Source organism: Pseudoliparis swirei, chromosome 9 (genome assembly GCF_029220125.1).
Source record: "Pseudoliparis swirei isolate HS2019 ecotype Mariana Trench chromosome 9, NWPU_hadal_v1, whole genome shotgun sequence".
Classification (NCBI taxonomy): Eukaryota; Metazoa; Chordata; class Actinopteri; order Perciformes; family Liparidae; genus Pseudoliparis; species Pseudoliparis swirei.
Window position 1 is genome coordinate 25,374,186 of NC_079396.1, and position 17,500 is coordinate 25,391,685.

General features: G+C 47.6%; 2 protein-coding genes across 3 annotated transcripts in view; one reads left to right on the top strand and one right to left on the bottom strand.

The window, feature by feature from the left end:
• The window catches only part of LOC130198999 (rhodopsin-like), a 4,047-nt gene extending 911 nt beyond the window's left edge, over positions 1 to 3,136 (top strand). The window contains exons 3-5 of one of the 2 annotated variants that reach the window (XM_056422151.1): positions 49 to 275; positions 1,905 to 2,129; positions 2,940 to 3,136. In XM_056422151.1, coding sequence (XP_056278126.1) covers positions 49 to 275; positions 1,905 to 2,129; positions 2,940 to 3,125 — 638 coding nt within the window. In that variant the 3' untranslated portion in view covers positions 3,126 to 3,136. The remainder of the gene's footprint in view (positions 1 to 48; positions 276 to 1,904; positions 2,130 to 2,939) is intronic. The other variant, XM_056422152.1, reaches the window with a different exon arrangement.
• A 41-nt stretch (positions 3,137 to 3,177) lies between these two features.
• The window catches only part of plxnd1 (plexin D1), a 61,809-nt gene continuing 47,486 nt past the window's right edge, over positions 3,178 to 17,500 (bottom strand). The window contains exons 22-36 of the mRNA XM_056422136.1: positions 17,448 to 17,500; positions 16,594 to 16,698; positions 15,572 to 15,705; positions 14,180 to 14,378; positions 13,931 to 14,077; positions 13,634 to 13,790; positions 13,137 to 13,240; positions 11,791 to 11,854; positions 10,499 to 10,533; positions 9,880 to 9,984; positions 9,616 to 9,779; positions 9,085 to 9,232; positions 4,392 to 4,532; positions 4,233 to 4,307; positions 3,178 to 3,781 (exon numbers count right to left, since the gene is read on the bottom strand). The exon at positions 17,448 to 17,500 is cut by the window's right edge and continues 60 nt beyond it. Of these exons, the coding sequence (XP_056278111.1) occupies positions 3,665 to 3,781; positions 4,233 to 4,307; positions 4,392 to 4,532; positions 9,085 to 9,232; positions 9,616 to 9,779; positions 9,880 to 9,984; positions 10,499 to 10,533; positions 11,791 to 11,854; positions 13,137 to 13,240; positions 13,634 to 13,790; positions 13,931 to 14,077; positions 14,180 to 14,378; positions 15,572 to 15,705; positions 16,594 to 16,698; positions 17,448 to 17,500 (1,748 nt within the window). The 3' untranslated portion in view covers positions 3,178 to 3,664. The remainder of the gene's footprint in view (positions 3,782 to 4,232; positions 4,308 to 4,391; positions 4,533 to 9,084; positions 9,233 to 9,615; positions 9,780 to 9,879; positions 9,985 to 10,498; positions 10,534 to 11,790; positions 11,855 to 13,136; positions 13,241 to 13,633; positions 13,791 to 13,930; positions 14,078 to 14,179; positions 14,379 to 15,571; positions 15,706 to 16,593; positions 16,699 to 17,447) is intronic.

Sequence of the window (17,500 nt, forward strand, 5' to 3'; positions counted from 1 at the left end):
GCTTTAAAAAACAACAACAACAACAAAAAACATAACACGTTTTTAAAGCACATCAGCTCGCCTCCTGCTCCGCGATGAAAGGCGTGGTGGTGTTGATGGAAATCCGCAGGTACGTCCCGGAGGGAATGCAGTGTTCCTGCGGGATCGACTACTACACTCCCAAGCCCGAGATCGGCAACACCTCATTCGTCATCTATATGTTCGTCCTCCATTTCTCGATCCCCCTCTTCATCATCTTCTTCTGCTACGGTCGCCTCCTCTGCACTGTGCGAGCGGTAAGACGGAACACCACTGGGAAAATATTATTAATAAGGATGTGATACCTTTGTTCATCCTTGAGGAAAACATCTTTATATATATATTAATTTATATATATATATATAAATTTATATTTATATATATATATATATTTTATATATATATTTATTTATGTATACACATTTATACACGATATAATTAAATGTATAACTATATATATATATTCTTATATATTTATAATTATCAATGGATATATAAATATATGTATTTATATATATTTTATATGAATTTGTGAATATATTTTTATATGTATATAATATACATATATATGTATATATATACACACATTTATTTGGGTATATGAATAAGTGAATATATTATATATAATTAATATATATTTTATGTGAATATATTTATATATATATGTATAAAATATATATACACTTTTAAAAATATGAATCTATCTATATATATATATATATCTTACCGTTCTCCCCTCCACAGAGAGGTTATCAGAGTCTCTGGAGGGATTTAGTGGCTCAAGGACATTTCAGGAGGGCAGCTCTCTGCCAACATGGCAGCTTATACCCGGGTCCTCCAGCTGCCTCATGCCCGCATTAATCATAGTAGAACATCGATAATGTATTAGTCATGAATAATACAAAAAAGACATTTCTTTCTTTCTTTTTTTAAAAAGACTAACAAATAAATGACAACGTGACACAACATTTCATAGTATCGACACGCCCAACCTCGGCCCTAGATGCCGCCATTCGTGTTTTCACATCGGCCGCCATAGTTCTCGCCACGCTTGGCACTCGGGAGAAAGTTGCAGTTGGTTGCAATCTGCAACGTGACCACTAGATGGTGCCAAATCACACCGCTAGCCTTTTTAAAGAGATGGGCGTTTCTAAAAGGTTTCAGACGAGAGGGTGAAAACAGGAATATGAGGTGAATATGGGACGAGTAAAATAGTAAAAGTGTAAACATTTTCTGGAAGAAACCCGAAATAAAAGTATAACTCTGAATATGAGCATAATATGTCCCTTTTTAAAGGGGTCGCTCGAAGTGATGAATTATCATCTAAATGTGGAGCTCCCCTTGACTTTAAAGAACGTATTTGGCAGTCTTGAGCTGGTTTTGGAAGCTACATTTTTATATTTCCCTCAGTTTGCTGCTCCCGTGTGTCAGAATACAGAGCTGACACGTGAGAGCAACAAACCACGGGGACAAAAACAGCTCAAAGCGGGTGAAACATGACTCCAAAGTAATAAATATATTAATTAATAACCGCTGGATCTGTAAATATGCAACTGTTTTCAACAAGCTGCCTTTAGAAAGGCGGTAATATGAAGCGTTGTGTTCTCAGCGTGTCTGCTGCCCCCGTGTGGCCAGAAAGAAAACATTGAAGCGCCACGCTTTTTTCTATTGTAAAATTCTTAATCTGCAATTCAACCCATAAATTACAGATCTTCATAAGTAATTGGAGATTTAATCGTGAAAAAATAAGTTGTTTAATATTACCGCTGTGTTAAAAAAATAAATATATATTACAGATGTAAACAAACCGTCAACCACCCTTCAATTGGCCCTTTTTAATAAGTTAATAACCGTGTGTGTGTGTGTGTGTGTGTGTCCGCTCCCAGGCGGCAGCCCTGCAGCAGGAGTCTGAAACCACCCATCGGGCGGAGAGGGAGGTGACGCGCATGGTGGTCGTCATGGTGATCGCCTTCCTGGTGTGCTGGGTGCCCTACGCCATCTTCGCCAACCAAGGAGCCGAGTTCGGACCCGTGTTCATGACGGCGCCGGCCTTCTTCGCCAAGAGTTCTGCTCTGTACAACCCGGTCATCTACATCCTGCTGAACCGACAGGTGAACATCCCTTTTTTTATATTTGTAAAAACATTTTTAAAGGCCTCCTCTACGACCTTAATTACCTTTTGGGTCTTTTTTTTTATGAGGTCCTATACTATGTTTTTCGGGTGGTCTGTTCTTGTTAAAAGCCGAGTCTCCGGAAAACCCTCGGAGGGGGGGATTTATTTTCCATCCAACTGCACCCAAAGGTCAACTAAATAGATGTTGGAGGTCAAAGGTCAAGGTCCCCATGGACCGCACATCTGTCACATTATCATGAGATGTCGAGGGAAGCGCCGTGAGCGAATTATTATGAACATTTGGACTCAAACATGAATCGATTTAGACGTTGGCAATCAAAGGTCAAGGTCACCGCGACCTTCACGGCCCTCAGGATGTCTCAGGAACGCCACGGACGCGTTCCACTTGCACTTAAAGGATGAACCGACTAAAATGCGGAGGTGTAATGTCACCGCGACCTCACTAAAAATATATATATATATGAGACACTTTTTACTGCAACATTCTTCAATTCATGACTTTCTATTAACTTTTTCGTAACATGACTATTTGGACATTTCTATATATATGGTGTTAGTGTGCATTGACATGTGTAAACAGATGGACCTGAACAGGGAGAGGCCGGCGGCGTGTATGATTTGATGTTTAAATAAATGCCTGTATTGATGTGATATCGGGGGGGGGGGGGGGGGGCTGTTTAGATTATTGGGTTTAGATCTCGTGGAAGTCGTTCTGTGTCCTGCAATAAAAACAAAAGCTAAATGTCTGCATTACTTCACGAGAACTGTTTTTTTGTTTTTTTACGAGGTTCTCCGAGACGTTCCAGATGGCGCCGCATCTCAAAAAAACATCATCGTCATCATCAGACACGTCAGAAACCCTAAATACTGTAATTTATTACACAAACTCTTTGACAGATCATTTGGCATCATGAATACGGTCTCTCCGTTACATCGAGCTCACGTCGTTTCGTCGAGAAAAAAAACAACGTGAAATTCCTTCGTTAACGCCGGAGTTTTGACAAGACTTCTGGCGTTTATATCTCCCTCCTCTTCCTCCTCCTCCTCCTCCTCCTCTCGTCGGGTCGTAATGTCCGGAGGGTCACCTGAGTTCATCGTCGCGGTCCTTTCTCGCTCGTCCTGATGAACCGGCTCGTTTTAAAGGCATTTTTTCCCCCTCCTTTTCTTTTTTTAAACATCTATAAATATTGCTATGGACATTATAATACAGTACAGTGCATCGTTGGCTCGTTCCCTTCAGGAAATAAAAAAAACAATAAAAACAATAAAGGGTTCAGTGCGTTAAGATGGCCACCAGGGCTTTTACCGCGGGTCCCCGGTAACTGTAAAAGACATCCAGGAGAAGCCCCTCCCCCTCTCCGAGCCAGACTGGAATTATGTGTGGAGGAAAGAAAGAAAAAAATGGCTCGGCATTCCCAAATCAGCGGGAGGGGGAGGACACCTCGCAAAAATGTGCGGCGCTCGACACGTTAAAGGTTCCTATGCCACTTAATAGTTTTGGGTGGGGGGGGCTCAGGCCTCGCTGCAGCACTCGTAGATGTTGTCCTCCACGAGGGCGATGACCTGCTCGAACTTGTGGTGCAGCTGGGTGCGCCGCGCCGTGGGGTTGGCCTCCAGAGCGACCACCACCTGGGGGGGGGGGGGGAGAGAGAGAGAATAATGAGACACGGGCTTTCAGTGGAGGCCGAGCGTTCATGCGTCCGGGAAAAGGGAGGAAAGTTGAGCGAGAGGACGAAGAGAGAGAGAGAGAGGGACGAGGGAGAGAGAGAGGGAGAGGGTGGGGAGAGTACCGAGAGAGAATAGGCAATCAGGGGGCCATTCACACAGAGTCTCAGTCCAGGGAGTAAGGGGGGGGGGGACAGGAGACGTGAAGCAACAACTTAAAGGTGATGAGGATGATGAGGATGATGAGGGTGATGATAACGAGCACGCCGTTTGGGAAAGGTGTTCGTATGGCTGTTTTGTTTTTTGCGGTCGGCTACATCTACAGTCGAAGCCCGGCTATGAAACTTAATCATGAGATTTGGGGGGGGGGGGGGCATCTAATCTGACATCTACCGCTCAGCCTGCCTCCTCTCACCTGGCTCCTGTATCTCTTGGCGTACTTGTAGATCTCCGACAAGGCCAAGTTGGTGTTGAATTCATTTTGGTATTTCTGCAGAACGACGAGAGAGAAACGTCTGTTAGAGGTGTGTGCGTGTGCGTGCGTGTGTGTGTGTGCGTGCGTGTGTGTGCTCACTCTGGACTCCTCCGCCAGGTGAGCGTTCATCTCCTGCTCGCTGAGCGGCGCCATGTCCTGGATCTGCTGGTAGTAGCTCTGCACCCTCTTCTTGTACTCGGGGATCTCCTTGGCGTACAGCAGCTTGTTGGTGGGGGAGTCCTGAAACAACAACAACAACACAGTCCTCAAACAACAACAACAACAACACAGTCCTGAAACAACAAAAGTTTTCATCTTTTGAAAAAATTGCCGCGTGAGATTAATGAACTGGACTTCCTCAGTGAGGCCACAAGCGGTCCGAGTCGGCAACAACACCTCGAGCAGCGTCACTCAGCACAGGGGCCCCACAGGGCTGTGTGCTCAGGCCCCTGCTCTTCACCCTGCTGACTCACGACTCATAGTGAACACAGCTGGTCAGATCATTGGTGCCCCACAAGACATTTACACCACCCGCCTCACCCGGAGAGCGACCTCCATTGTGAATGACACCAGCCGCCCTGCACACAGTCTGTTCTGGAGAAGGTGTAGGAGCCTCCGTTGCCGCACCACCAGACTCAGTAATGGCTTCACACACCAAGCTGTCAGGAAGCTACATTCTCTCCCCTCACTCCCCCCAGCCATCTCCTCCAGTCTGACAGGAAGCTGAAAATCCCCCCGCCCCCCTAAACAAAATCACTCAAAACTCTGCACTTTAATCACTTGTATTCACTTGTCTAAAATTATATTACGTATTTATATATATATAGTATTTATATATATAGTATTTATAACAACTGTACGTGAATCTTTATCTTTATGTTTACTTAGTATTAGGAAATGTCTTGTCTTATCTGTTGTGCCTGTGCACTTTTATATGTTTCACCGTGGGAGAGTGGGAAACGTCCGATCGATTCCTTTGTATGTCTAACATGTGAAGAAATTGACAATAAAAGCTACTTACTTAAAAAGTAAGTGGGTCAGTGTGGCTCTGGATTAAATGTGAGAGAGACTTTTATTAAAAACTTTTATTTATCAAATGAATTGAAAAATGAATATAAAATATAGGGAGGATATATATAGTGATTCATGATTTTTATTGTAAATATTAATGTAGTTCTTGTGGCTCAAAGGAAGGCGAGTTTTAGAGCTTCTCTCAGCAGCATAACTGTTTTCAGCTGCGCTCACATAAAAAGGGTTTTCTACCCCTCCGCTAGTCTTCTAAGGCGATAACACAATGTACCACTAGAACACTGGAGATGGGCCTCTGCCAGGCATGAGAATCCCTCACCTTTTGGCGAAATTCGCCGTTTTGAAACCAAAATAGGTGACTTACGTGAATCTTGTAGATCCGAAGAGTTTTTGTTTTGGGGTAGGGGGGGGGGGTCGATTGGCCGGCCGGCGTTTATGAGATTGGAGTGGAACACGGAGAAAATGTTACGTGGTGCTCTTCGCAAGAAAACATCTTTGATGGGCGTGTCGCGTCTCGGCCAATCAGCGTCAAGATGTCTTCAGCGTTTGGTGGTTCGGGTTAGCTTGAATGTTAGCCGCTACATCTGCTGCTGTCGCGCTGCACGGCGTAGCGATGCTAACAAAGTACCGTATGTTGAGAGCGATGTGATTTAGCATATCTTTAGTATCAATACTTCATTAAAAGAGCGATCAGAGCTGCGCTGCTCCGTGTCGAGCTGTCTGCGCTCAGAGAGAGTGGCGGTAAGTGGCGGAATTTTTGAGTCTTCGGCTTTAAAAATAAAAATAAAAAAAGATGCCAGAAGTGAAATGTTTAAGTTCTTTGTCTCCAATGCAGACAGTCTGATGAACTGTGTTTCCTCTGGTCAGATACAGACTGACGGCCTCATAGTGGATCATCAATGCTCTGACGGCTCCATGGAGTTTCATTCATATCTGGCTGTATTAATACTCATATTACTGCCATTTGTTAAGTGTTGAAAAAGTTGGTAAAAAGTGAACCATACGGATGTTTTATTTATGACTGTTATAGATAAATATAGCAGTCTCGTATTTATGGTATACTGTTTTTATGGTATTGTATCAGTAGATCATTTTGACTTGGTCATTTTATAAGTAGCTCGTTGGTTGACCATATTATATACAATGACAATTTATGACTATTATTATTATAGGCCCGATCACTGACTTGGTGTCAGAATGGAGGACCTATAGCCCCCCCCCCCCCACCCCCGCGCCTATCCTCTCCTTTTTCACCCCTGACCCGTCTTCATGCCCGTCCACACACCTCTGGAGAGACTTCATTACACACCAGAGAATAGTCATTTACACATTCACTATGTAGAGGATTTATGATTCATTTAATGTTATCTTCATTGAAATAAACAGAGCTTTGAAAAATAAGGACATTTCTAATTTCTCTCTCTCTCTGCACAAGGTAACTTCCTGCGGCTCGCCCATCTGCCCGGTAACCCCCCGGTACCCCCCTCCCCCACTCATGTGACCCCGTGGCCCTCCTCGCCTGCATCTCGCCAGATAAAAAGGGTTTCCGTGGAAACGGCGAGCGTCGTCGCCGCCTCTCTCTCTCTCTCCTTCACCATACTGCGCTCCTGCTAATCCAGACCCCGTACCCTTCACTGGCCTGTCCCCAGGCCATCACACACACACACACACACACACACACACACACACACACACACACACACACACACACACACACACACACACACACACACACACACACACACACACACACACACACACACACACACACACACACACACACACACACACCTGTCAACAACCCGGTGTGTCATGCCAGTCTCCTTGACCTACAGGACCTGACGGACGGGGGAGGGGGGGGGGGGGGGGGTCCTGCACCTGCGAGCAGAAGCGTGTAAATCAGAACGCGGCGCCCTCCGGGGAGGAAGCCGGGCGGAGGGAAGACAGGAAGCAGAGTCAGGGTCACGCCGTCTGAGGGGCGGGACGGACCCGTGAGCGGCGAGGACGTTGACAAGCAGGCGCTCACAGACAGATGCACGCCTGAGCGCACACACGCACACACACACACACACAGCAGAAAAAGAGATCCCCGGTGCTCATGACCTTGGATCCGCCAACTCGGCTGAAATAACATGAGGAGAGGTAGATGGAGATGACAGGCTGAGGTGTGTGTGTGTGTGTGTGTGTGTGTGTGTGTGCCGGAGGTGAAACGGACCCCGTGTCAGAAGTTTGACTCTTAAGTCATAACTGGTTTTTATGGCCGTACGACTTTTACTTTATTTTAACGATACGTTATATTTTTTATCTCATTCATGACATTTGATTCCGCGACAGTTTCACGACCTGCGGGATCATTGACTTCATTTTAACGGGATCGCTTCATGACCCTCACGATGAATGTTATGACGAACGATGACGCGACAGAGAAAAGATAATTATGACGCGCAATGACTTTCTGAACTGACGTGTTTTCTTTGGAAAGGAATGAACTCACACACACTTTAAAACTATAAACTATATTGTGTTCAGTCTCTCCACCGCGGTCTGGGGGCCACTCTGGGGGCCACTCCTCACACTGAGGCAGTTTTTGGACATTTTTCTGACGAACGTCTGCAGAATCACTTCACATTTGGCACAAATGTCCACTTTGGAATGGAGTTCCACGGACAGGAGAGAGAGAGAGAGAAAGAGAGATGGAGAGAGAGGAACGAGAGAGACAGAGAGAGAGAGGGAGGGGAGAGCAACGAGAGAGAGTGATGGAGAGAGAGGAACGAGAGAGACAGAGAGAGAGAGCAACGAGAGAGAGTGATGGAGAGAGAGGAACGAGAGAGAGTGATGGAGAGAGAGATGGAGAGAGAGGAACGAGAGAGAGAGAGAGAGGGAGGGGAGAGCAACGAGAGAGTGATGGAGAGAGAGAGATGGAGAGAGAGGAACGAGAGAGACAGAGAGAGAGAGCAACGAGAGAGATGATGGAGAGAGAGGAACGAGAGAGAGTGATGGAGAGAGATGGAGAGAGAGGAACGAGAGGGACAGAGAGAGAGAGCAACGAGAGAGAGGAACGAGAGAGTGATGGAGAGAGAGGGAGGGGAGAGCAACGAGAGAGAGTGATGGAGAGAGAGAGATGGAGAGAGAGGAACGAGAGAGACAGAGAGAGAGAGCAACGAGAGAGAGTGATGGAGAGAGAGGAACGAGAGAGAGTGATGGAGAGAGAGATGGAGAGAGAGGAACGAGAGAGACAGAGAGAGAGATGGAGAGAGAGGAACGAGAGAGACAGAGAGAGAGAGGGAGGGGAGAGCAACGAGAGAGAGAAACGAGAGAGAGATGGAGAGGAAGGAGATGGAGAGGAACGAGAGAGAGAGAGAGAAAGGGAGGAGAGAGGAAATAGAGAGATGGAGAGGAATGAGAGAGAGAGGGGAAAGGAAAGAGAGACGAGAGGAAATAGAGAGATGGAGAGGAAAGAGAGAGGAGAGGAGAGAGGAAATGGAGAGGAAAGAGAGAGAGAGAGAGGGGAGAGGAGAGAGGAAATAGAGAGATGGAGAGGAAAGAGAGAGGAGAGGAGAGAGGAAATAGAGAGATGGAGAGGAAAGAGAGAGAGAGAGGGGAGAGGAGAGAGGAAATAGAGAGATGGAGAGGAAAGAGAGAGAGAGAGAGGGGAGAGGAGAGAGGAAATAGAGAGATGGAGAGGAATGAGAGAGAGAGAGGGGAGAGAGTGAGGGAGGGGAGAGGAGAGAGGAAAGAGAGAGAGCCCACCAGCGTCTCTCACCTTGCCCAGCTGCAGGTCGGACACGGAGCAGGCGTCGATGAAGGCCTGGGCGATGACGGACAGACAGGCGTCCATGTGGTCCGTCTTCTCGATGTCGAACACGAACTGAGGATTCTTCAGGATGTTCACCCAGAAGCGCAGCGGCAAGCTGAGGGCCACGAGGACGAGGGCAACACGTTAGAGCCACACGAGTCACACACATGAGACAACAACAACAACAACAAGAGTAAAGATGACAGAACAACAACCGACGATACGAACAATGAGGACAGAAAAACAGGAGCCGTCATGAGTCGTCATCCTCCATATTGAACGAGAACATCTGTATTCATATCACTCTTACCACCATTTTATTTTCATCTCATCCAGGCTACCGGGACTCTCCCCAAAAAAAGAAAGAAAGGGTAGAACAGAATTCCAGAACAGGAAACCGTCATAAAAAATGAAATCCTGCCGACCCGCCGCTTCACAGTCATTCGGGTTTCCGGCATCGTTCTCGCCAAGAACATTCCCAGATCGTAGAGTTCTCACCTGTTGGTTTTCCAGATGTGCAGCGTGTCGGGGTCATGGATGCCCCGCTTGTCCGCCTGCTCCTCCAGGAAGTCAAAGAAGTACTTGATGGCCAGAGGGGGGCGATCCGGAGGGATGCTGAAGATGGCTTGAAAGAGGTCATCCAAGAACTTCTGAAGAGTTCCCTGCGGGAGGAAATAGGAGGAAGAGGAAGAGGAAGAGGCGTCTCAATACGGCTCCCGGGGCCAATATGGGGGTCATGAAAACCAAGACGTGGTGCCTCACCTTGGTGGACAGCAGGCGCGTCAGGTAGATCTCGGGCAGCACCTTCTTGCGGTGGCTCGGCCTGTGCGACCTCTTGTGATCCGAGAGGTCGTCGTGATGCAGGACCTGGGGAAAGGTCGAAAGGTCAACGCGCGGCACACGAGTTGAAGCAATGAGACCCCCCCCCCCTCCTGGATGAATGCTCCTCCATCTCAGCCGGCTCTGCTTCCTTCATTAGACACACGATCCAGAAACCACATGGGGGGGGGGGGAAGTGATGGAAGATCGGAAGTGTGTTTTACTTTCTCTCCGACGTGCTCACGCAAGTCTAAATAGGGGGGGGGGGCAGGGGTGAAAAGTAAAGGAGACGCCCCCCCCACACACACACACACGTGTCAGAAGCGTCCTCTTAAAGCCACTCGGCCGGAAAATTGTGTTTCCCGAGAAACTCATTATTTTAAAAGTCCAAAGGGAAACTCCGTATCTCGGCCCGACGTTTATAAAAGAGCTTAAGCGGCATTAGCGCTGCCATGTCCTCTCAGCAGCCCCCCCCCACACACACACACACACACACACACACACACACACACAGGAGGAGCTCTGCTCATAACCCCCAGAGACATTATGAGGAGATACTCACCAAGTGTACATACTTCTCCGTATCCAGATCTTTAACTAAGGGGAGAGAGAGAAAAAATAAATATATATATATATATACACCCGGCATGAGACAATGTGCAATCAGCAGGGTGGAGACCTGAGAGGAGGAGAGGAAGACGGGATGAGGGAGCGTGACAGATAGGAGAGAAACAAGAGAAACCAGAGGAGGGAGATTGACAGGAGGGCGGAGGAGATGGAGGACATGCGGAGAGGAGAAAGTGATTAAGGTTGGACCGCGGGCCGGCTGGGGAGGGCGAGCCGTCTGAGAGAATGAAAGAGAAAGATTACGAGTGAAAGGAGAGAGAGAGAGAGAGAGATTAGCGGAGACAGAGACACACCGAGTCTGTGATTGGCCCTGGAGCCGGTGTGATGTGATGGTGATGCTCGGCCGGCGCCAGGAAAGAGCATCAAACCTCACCTGCTTTATATATATATATATATATATATAGATCTAAAAACACTCGTAAAGACACATTTTAAAGTATATTATCGTACACACACACACTCACACAGCGTCGTGAGTGTGTGTTCTCGGTCCAGACCCACACCGCTGATTACAGGCCGGCTGGACGGTGTTTTATATCAGCCAGGGAGCACGACAGGCTCACAACCCCCCAACCTCCCCCTCCCCCCTCGACGCCTTTTGAAGCCGGAGCCAGGTTTGGTCCACCTAAGTCTATTTTTGGCCCGGTGTGAACGAGGCGGGAGTTGTTGTTCTTTCTTCTTCTTTCTCTTTGATGGCTGCCGATTACGTCACAAGGCAGAAACCCCGAAGACGGAGGAGCCGACGGAGCGCGTTGAGGCAGCTGCACGCAAACTCTCATCCGTCAACGGGCGGAGCGGCCATTACATTCCCCCGGGGGTCGAGGCTGCAAACAACGGCCCCCCCCCCCACACACACACACACACACACAACGAGCTGACATCCTGCTAATGGAATACATCTATAAGGGAGAAAAGGAGCTGCTGATGAAGAGGGAGCTGCTGATGAAGAGGGAGCATGGCTCCTGATGCAAAAGGCGGGAGTGTGGTGATTTATTGGGTGCGAGCGTGTTAAGGTGTTACCCCCCCCCCCCCACCGTGTGTTTGGGGGGTTGGGAGGATGTGTTGGTTTCCATGTGTGTTTACACGAGTGTATCGTGTTCCTCGTGATCAACAGAGCGTGTGGGAATCGAGCGACCGCCTGTCTTCCTCCGGGTGTGTGACAAAGCGACGGGGCGCGTGTGTGTGTGTGTGTGTGTCTGTGTGTGTGTGTGTGTGTGTGAGACGTACCTCTCCCCAGGGTGTTGTCTCTCTTGTCTCTCATGGTCATGGCCAGCGACGCCCCCTCTGGGATCTGTGAGGGGAGGGAAGACGAGAGATGACAGAGGGCACGGGGTCAGCATGGGCGCCAGAACAACATCGTTAAGCGTGCCCTCTAGGAGAGTGCAGTGTGGAGGGGTGCGCGTGTGTGTGCGTGTGTGTGTGTGTGTGTGTGTCCGGGTGCCTGGCTGGACTCGTTAAAGTCAACCTGTGGTGAAACGGATTGGACAGCCCGGCCGGTGAACCCAGACTGTCGGGACGCGCTGCAGCTCACGGCTCAGCAGAGCACTTAGCAGCACAGGTAAAGGGTCAAAGGTCGAGGGTCGCCGGGCAACCGTTTACTCATGCACGAGTGAATGTAGACATAAACAAACAAACACACGGAGGCATTCTTATGGGTTGTCTTCATTTTACTTGTTGCTTGCTTATTTAAATTTTTTTTATCAATTAGTGTTTGTTTTAATTGCAAATGATTATTTGTATAATAATTTGCAAAAAACAAATAGTTATATCTATATATATATATTTATAATAATAAATATATATTGGTTATTTCTCTCTATATATATATATGTGTGTAGAAAAATAACCAAGCAATATATTATATATATATATAAATATAAAACAAATAATTATATCTACATATATTTATAATAATAAATATATATTGGTTATTTCTCTCTCTCTCTCTATATATATATATATATATGTGTAGAAAAACAACCAAGCAATATATTATATATCAGTATTTTAAAAAATGATTATACTTTTTTTTGCAAATTATTATTATTAGTGGTACTTTAGTACATTTAATAAATATGTAATATTTATTGAGTCGGTCTTCTTTTTTTGTGAAAAACCCCCCCACACTAGACGCAAATTATGATTTAGTTTGTTTAAACGTGACTGCAGTAGATCTCTAAGTTAGAAGTTGAAATAAACATAAATCCCTTAAGTCCACAGCGCTGTAAATGAACAAGTAATTAATTATGTATTCATGAAAGGTTTTTACTCACGACAACCATCATGTTTTTGTTGCTAATCGCCGTCACAAATACAAATACACTATCTGCACAACGATGGTACAAACGCAGCAGCTGTGCAGCAGAGAAACATCGCACAACAACAGACGCACACAAAGAGAGCCACACGGACACCCAGGGACACCATTTACAAGGAGTTCTCACCTCCAACACCCCCCACCCTTCCCCACTGTGGCTGTTACACTAGCGGGGATGTCCAGGCACACCATAACACCTACCACAGTGGTCTCACACACACACACACACACACACACACACATATATAACACACACCTGGTAATGGGACACAGTGTTGAGTTTCTTCCTGCCCTCTTCCATCACTGAGGACTTATCCAGGTCCTGCAGCAGCTTACTGTTGCTGCCAGAGTCAAACCACTCTGCAGAAAGGGGGGGGGGGGGGGAATATTAGACAATTTCATCCTAAATTTGGAGAAGATTATGCGAGACAAAAGGGCAGCGGTGCTCCGACTCTCCCGTGTCGCGACCCCGTGGAAATATTCATGCGCCATTAATCAAATCAGCTCCGCGGGCTCCTGCGGCTTCTCTTCAGTTTTCTTTTCTTTTTGTCGAAAGCAATAACTCTCTTTTGTGATTACGACCGGTACACTCTGCCCGACGCATTCTGTCATTTATTATATTGCCCCCTCGGGTTAGTTGAGCTTCACGAGGAGGAGAATTGACCTTTTTTTTTTCTTTTGCAAAAGGAGATTACTAGGGGGGCCGAGAGAGAGGGAGGAAAACGAATAATCAGAAGGAGATGTGCTCCTCACCCAGGTCCACGTCCTCCGCTCGGGGCCACTGGGAGAACGGCAGGTTCTTATAAAAGGCCTCCAGGATTTTCTCCTTCACCTGGCAGACCGTGTCCGTGTTCATGACCCTGACGGGCAGCGAGTCCATGCCGCAGCACTGGAAGGACACGTTGATGTTCTGCGAGACAAAAAAAAAAAAAAAAGGAGACGGCGATCCCGAAACTTTAGAAAAAACGTTATTGAAAAGCGCGAGGTCGACATTGCCGCCACTCGAGAGAAAGAGAAAGGACGGCGCTCCGAGTGCGCGTGAGAGCGGACCTGCGGCGTGGCCTCGATGTTCTCGCGCAGCAGCCACTCCTCGTTGAGCGTGTAGCGGGCCTTCCCCGTGATGGCGTCGATGGAGCCCTTGTTGATCTGCTGCTTGATTGCACACAGCAGCAGGAAGAAAGGCTCGCCCACCGTTTCCTGGAGATCACGAAAGAGAGAGAGGGGCGGAGTCAGAACATCTCTTTTCACGAAGCCTTCTTCCTCACGACTTCCCCCCCCCCCCCCCCCTCCGAGCATCACCTTGAGGTCGCTGTACATGCAGATGGACATCCAGTTGGTGAGCATCTTCTCCACGACGGACTCGGTGCGCCGCAGCATCAGCTTGGGGTTCTTGGAGGCCGAGGCGTCGATCAGGTCCACCAGCAGGTCCTTCATGATGCTGGTGTAGTACTCCAGCTTACCGTGGAGGGCGATGGTGAGCAGAGACGCCAGGCTGCATCTGAAGGGTGGAGGAGGGAGGGGAGGGAGGGAGGGAGGGGAGACAGATGAGCAAAAACAGACACGGCCTCGTCAGCGCCGGTGGTCAGTGGAGGGTTAATAATAACAACTACAGTACAGTACAGCAACAACAACGAGAACTCGTCCCCCCTCCCCCCACACACACACAGCACCTTGACTGCACAGACAAAATAAAGGAGTGATGTAATGCAGGGAGTGTCTGGGAGAGTGAGTCCAGAGGTTTCAGGGGTTTCCCTAACAAAGCCCCTTTAATCCGGGAGAGAGGGGCCGACGTCCGTCACCGACGCCGTGCCGGGACCAGGATGTGTGTGTTTTTTTTTTGTGGGTTTCGGGGATTTTTTTCTTCTCCACAATGACTCGGCCGGTTTACGGAACATCGGAATCCGAAAGAAACCGCGACGCTGGAGCCGTAAACAGTGAAGATGCTTCTGTATATATAATCGAATGCAATCAAAAAACCCATACAATAAATACATATAAATAATATTACTTTTTGAATCTAATTATACCATCATTACATTTTTATGGCATACTATAACAATTTGTATCGCATACTATACTCTTACTGGTTTTTCTATAAAATGTTATGAAGTTATTTTTAAAGCATACTTTACCAGCTTTTATTCACTTTAAAAAATAAATAAAAATATCCCATAATATATATGTACATACATTATATATATATATATTCTACTAGGAAAAAATATATATAATTATCCCTTTGGCTGTTTAAGTGATAATCTGTTTCAAATATATTAATAAAAACAAATATAGAATATTGAAGCTTCAAAGCACCTCTCGGATAGCATAATACAAAATAATAATTAAAAAAATAAAATAATAATATTTGTCGTCAACTGTTAAATTATTGGGCAACTATTCTGTCGTTTTTTTAAAGAGAAAAAGTTTTTTTTAAACTCAGATTCCAGCTGCTTGAATGTGTTATTCTTTCTTTCTTTCGTCTTCTGAGACAATAAACTGAGACACTGAGGACGTCCTCTGGTGCTCTGGGACACTTTACAGATCCCACGACTAATTTACAAAATAATAAATGAATTAAATCGACAACAAAAATAAATTGCGGCCTCACGTAACAACAACAAAAAGCACAAATCTGAGCGTTTCGCCGATTTAAAAATGTCCCTTTTCTTTCTTCCCGGTCGGCGTGCTCACCTGTCTCGCACTGCGAAGTCCTTCTGCTGCTCCAAGGCGTGGACGAACGTGACCAGGAAGTGCTTGTTGTTGAGGAGCGTGGCGAACATGGTGATGCCCTCCTCCACGTTGGGCTTCGTCGCCTTGTTGGTGACCTTGAGGTAGAGACCAAAAACAAGTTATTTTATTTCACCTCGACTACATCACACACACACACACACACACACACACACCTGCTGCGCCCGGCCTGATCTCGTATTCCACCGCCTCATCGAGTGAACACCTCATCCTTCTATCGCACCGCCCTCCTCCTGCACCTTCAGCCCCCCCCCCCCCTCTCCGCTCCCCGACCGTGCGCGATTGCCTCCGGAAAAAAGAATGTGCCGACTCGACTTAACGAGCGCGCGGCCGATCCGCGGGCGCCGCTAAGCAGCCGGCGAGATGGAGCCTTCCCTCTGGACCGCCGCCGCATGGTGCGGGTGAGCCGTGTGACAGAAGGAGAACAGGGGTGTCCATTAAGATAAATGCCCGCCCGCCAGATTTATTTGCTGTGACCTGGAAAACACTTCCTGGGAAGACGGTGCGGATCCAAGGCACTTCATCACCGCCCGACAGCCCCCCCCCCCCCGCCGACCCAAAACCCACCGCCGCTTTACCCGCACACACACACGTAGGTGTGGGAGTTTTGTGAACGTGCACGCTACCCCTCTCTCCCACGCTCTTCTTTATAGCCTTCACTCCCATCCGCCCCTCCATTTAAATTTTTTTTTTTTTTAAACACACACACACACACACACTAGAAAAATGGATTTCGATGAAAAGCATACTGTTCGGTGGATCGAGAGCCAGTGGGAAGGAAGTGTGTCGCTCGACAAGCTCACTAGAAACCACCGAATGAGTTCACACACACACACACACACACTACTACATTACTCATCAACAGCGGGCCCCACTGTGTCACCTCGACAAGCGTCAGTGTGACCCAGTTGAGAAGAAGAAAGAAGGAGCCCGGTGGAACCGGCCTAACGGCGTTAACCCTTCACCTTCCAGTCCTGCAGCAGCGGGTGGGTCTCCGGCAGCACTCGGGGGCCCAGGCCGTTGTTCTCGTAGGTGGGCTGCACCAGACTCTTCTCGTAATCCGAACACATCTGGAAACGTACAATAGCATATTTACAGAACGTTAAAACAAAACAAAAATACAAATAAAACAACCCAAGAGGGAGATAGGATAGACAGGGGGAGGGGGAGGGAGGGGGGAGTCGGCCTTGAGACCTGTGAGGTAATACTGCAGTCTGGACCCAAAGGGCCCAGAACAGCCCCCCCCCCCCCCGATCATGAAAAGGACCATAACACCGTGACACGGAACGTCATGAGCTTTAATAGAGTCGACCTTTCAAGTAAATCTGTCATTTCTGGCCGGCGGCTCGTATCCTCCCCGTGTCCGAGTGTGTGACATCGATCCCGAAGCAGCAACGCTCGAATTTATGTTTCCCTCCACGCAGGTTTTCAACGCTCGCCGCTGCGTGTGTGTGTGTGTGTGTGTGTGTGAGAGAGGAGTGTGTTTGGAGAAATCAGGGGGAAAGTTTCCTTGTCTCGCGGCCCCCGCCATTGTTCTGTCTCCTTGAAGGTCCATGCCTGTGGTTGGAAGGCGAAGCCTGCTGAGCTGTGTGTGTGTGTGTGTGTGTGTGTATATGTGTGTTTCTGTGTGTGTGTGTCTGTATTAGTGGAAAAAACACCCGCCGACCGACAGGCCTTCAGGGTGGAGAACACGTTATCTCTCTGTTTAAAAAGTCTCAAGGTGAATTTTCACCCCCGCGGCGGGAAATAATATACGTGTCACGTAGGAGGGGGGAATATTATTAAAAAGCCCGTCGAGCCGGTCGACAGGCTCGCTCACCTTGGGGAAGAAGGTGCGCGTGACGAACTGCTTGTACTCCAGGAAGGGGATGC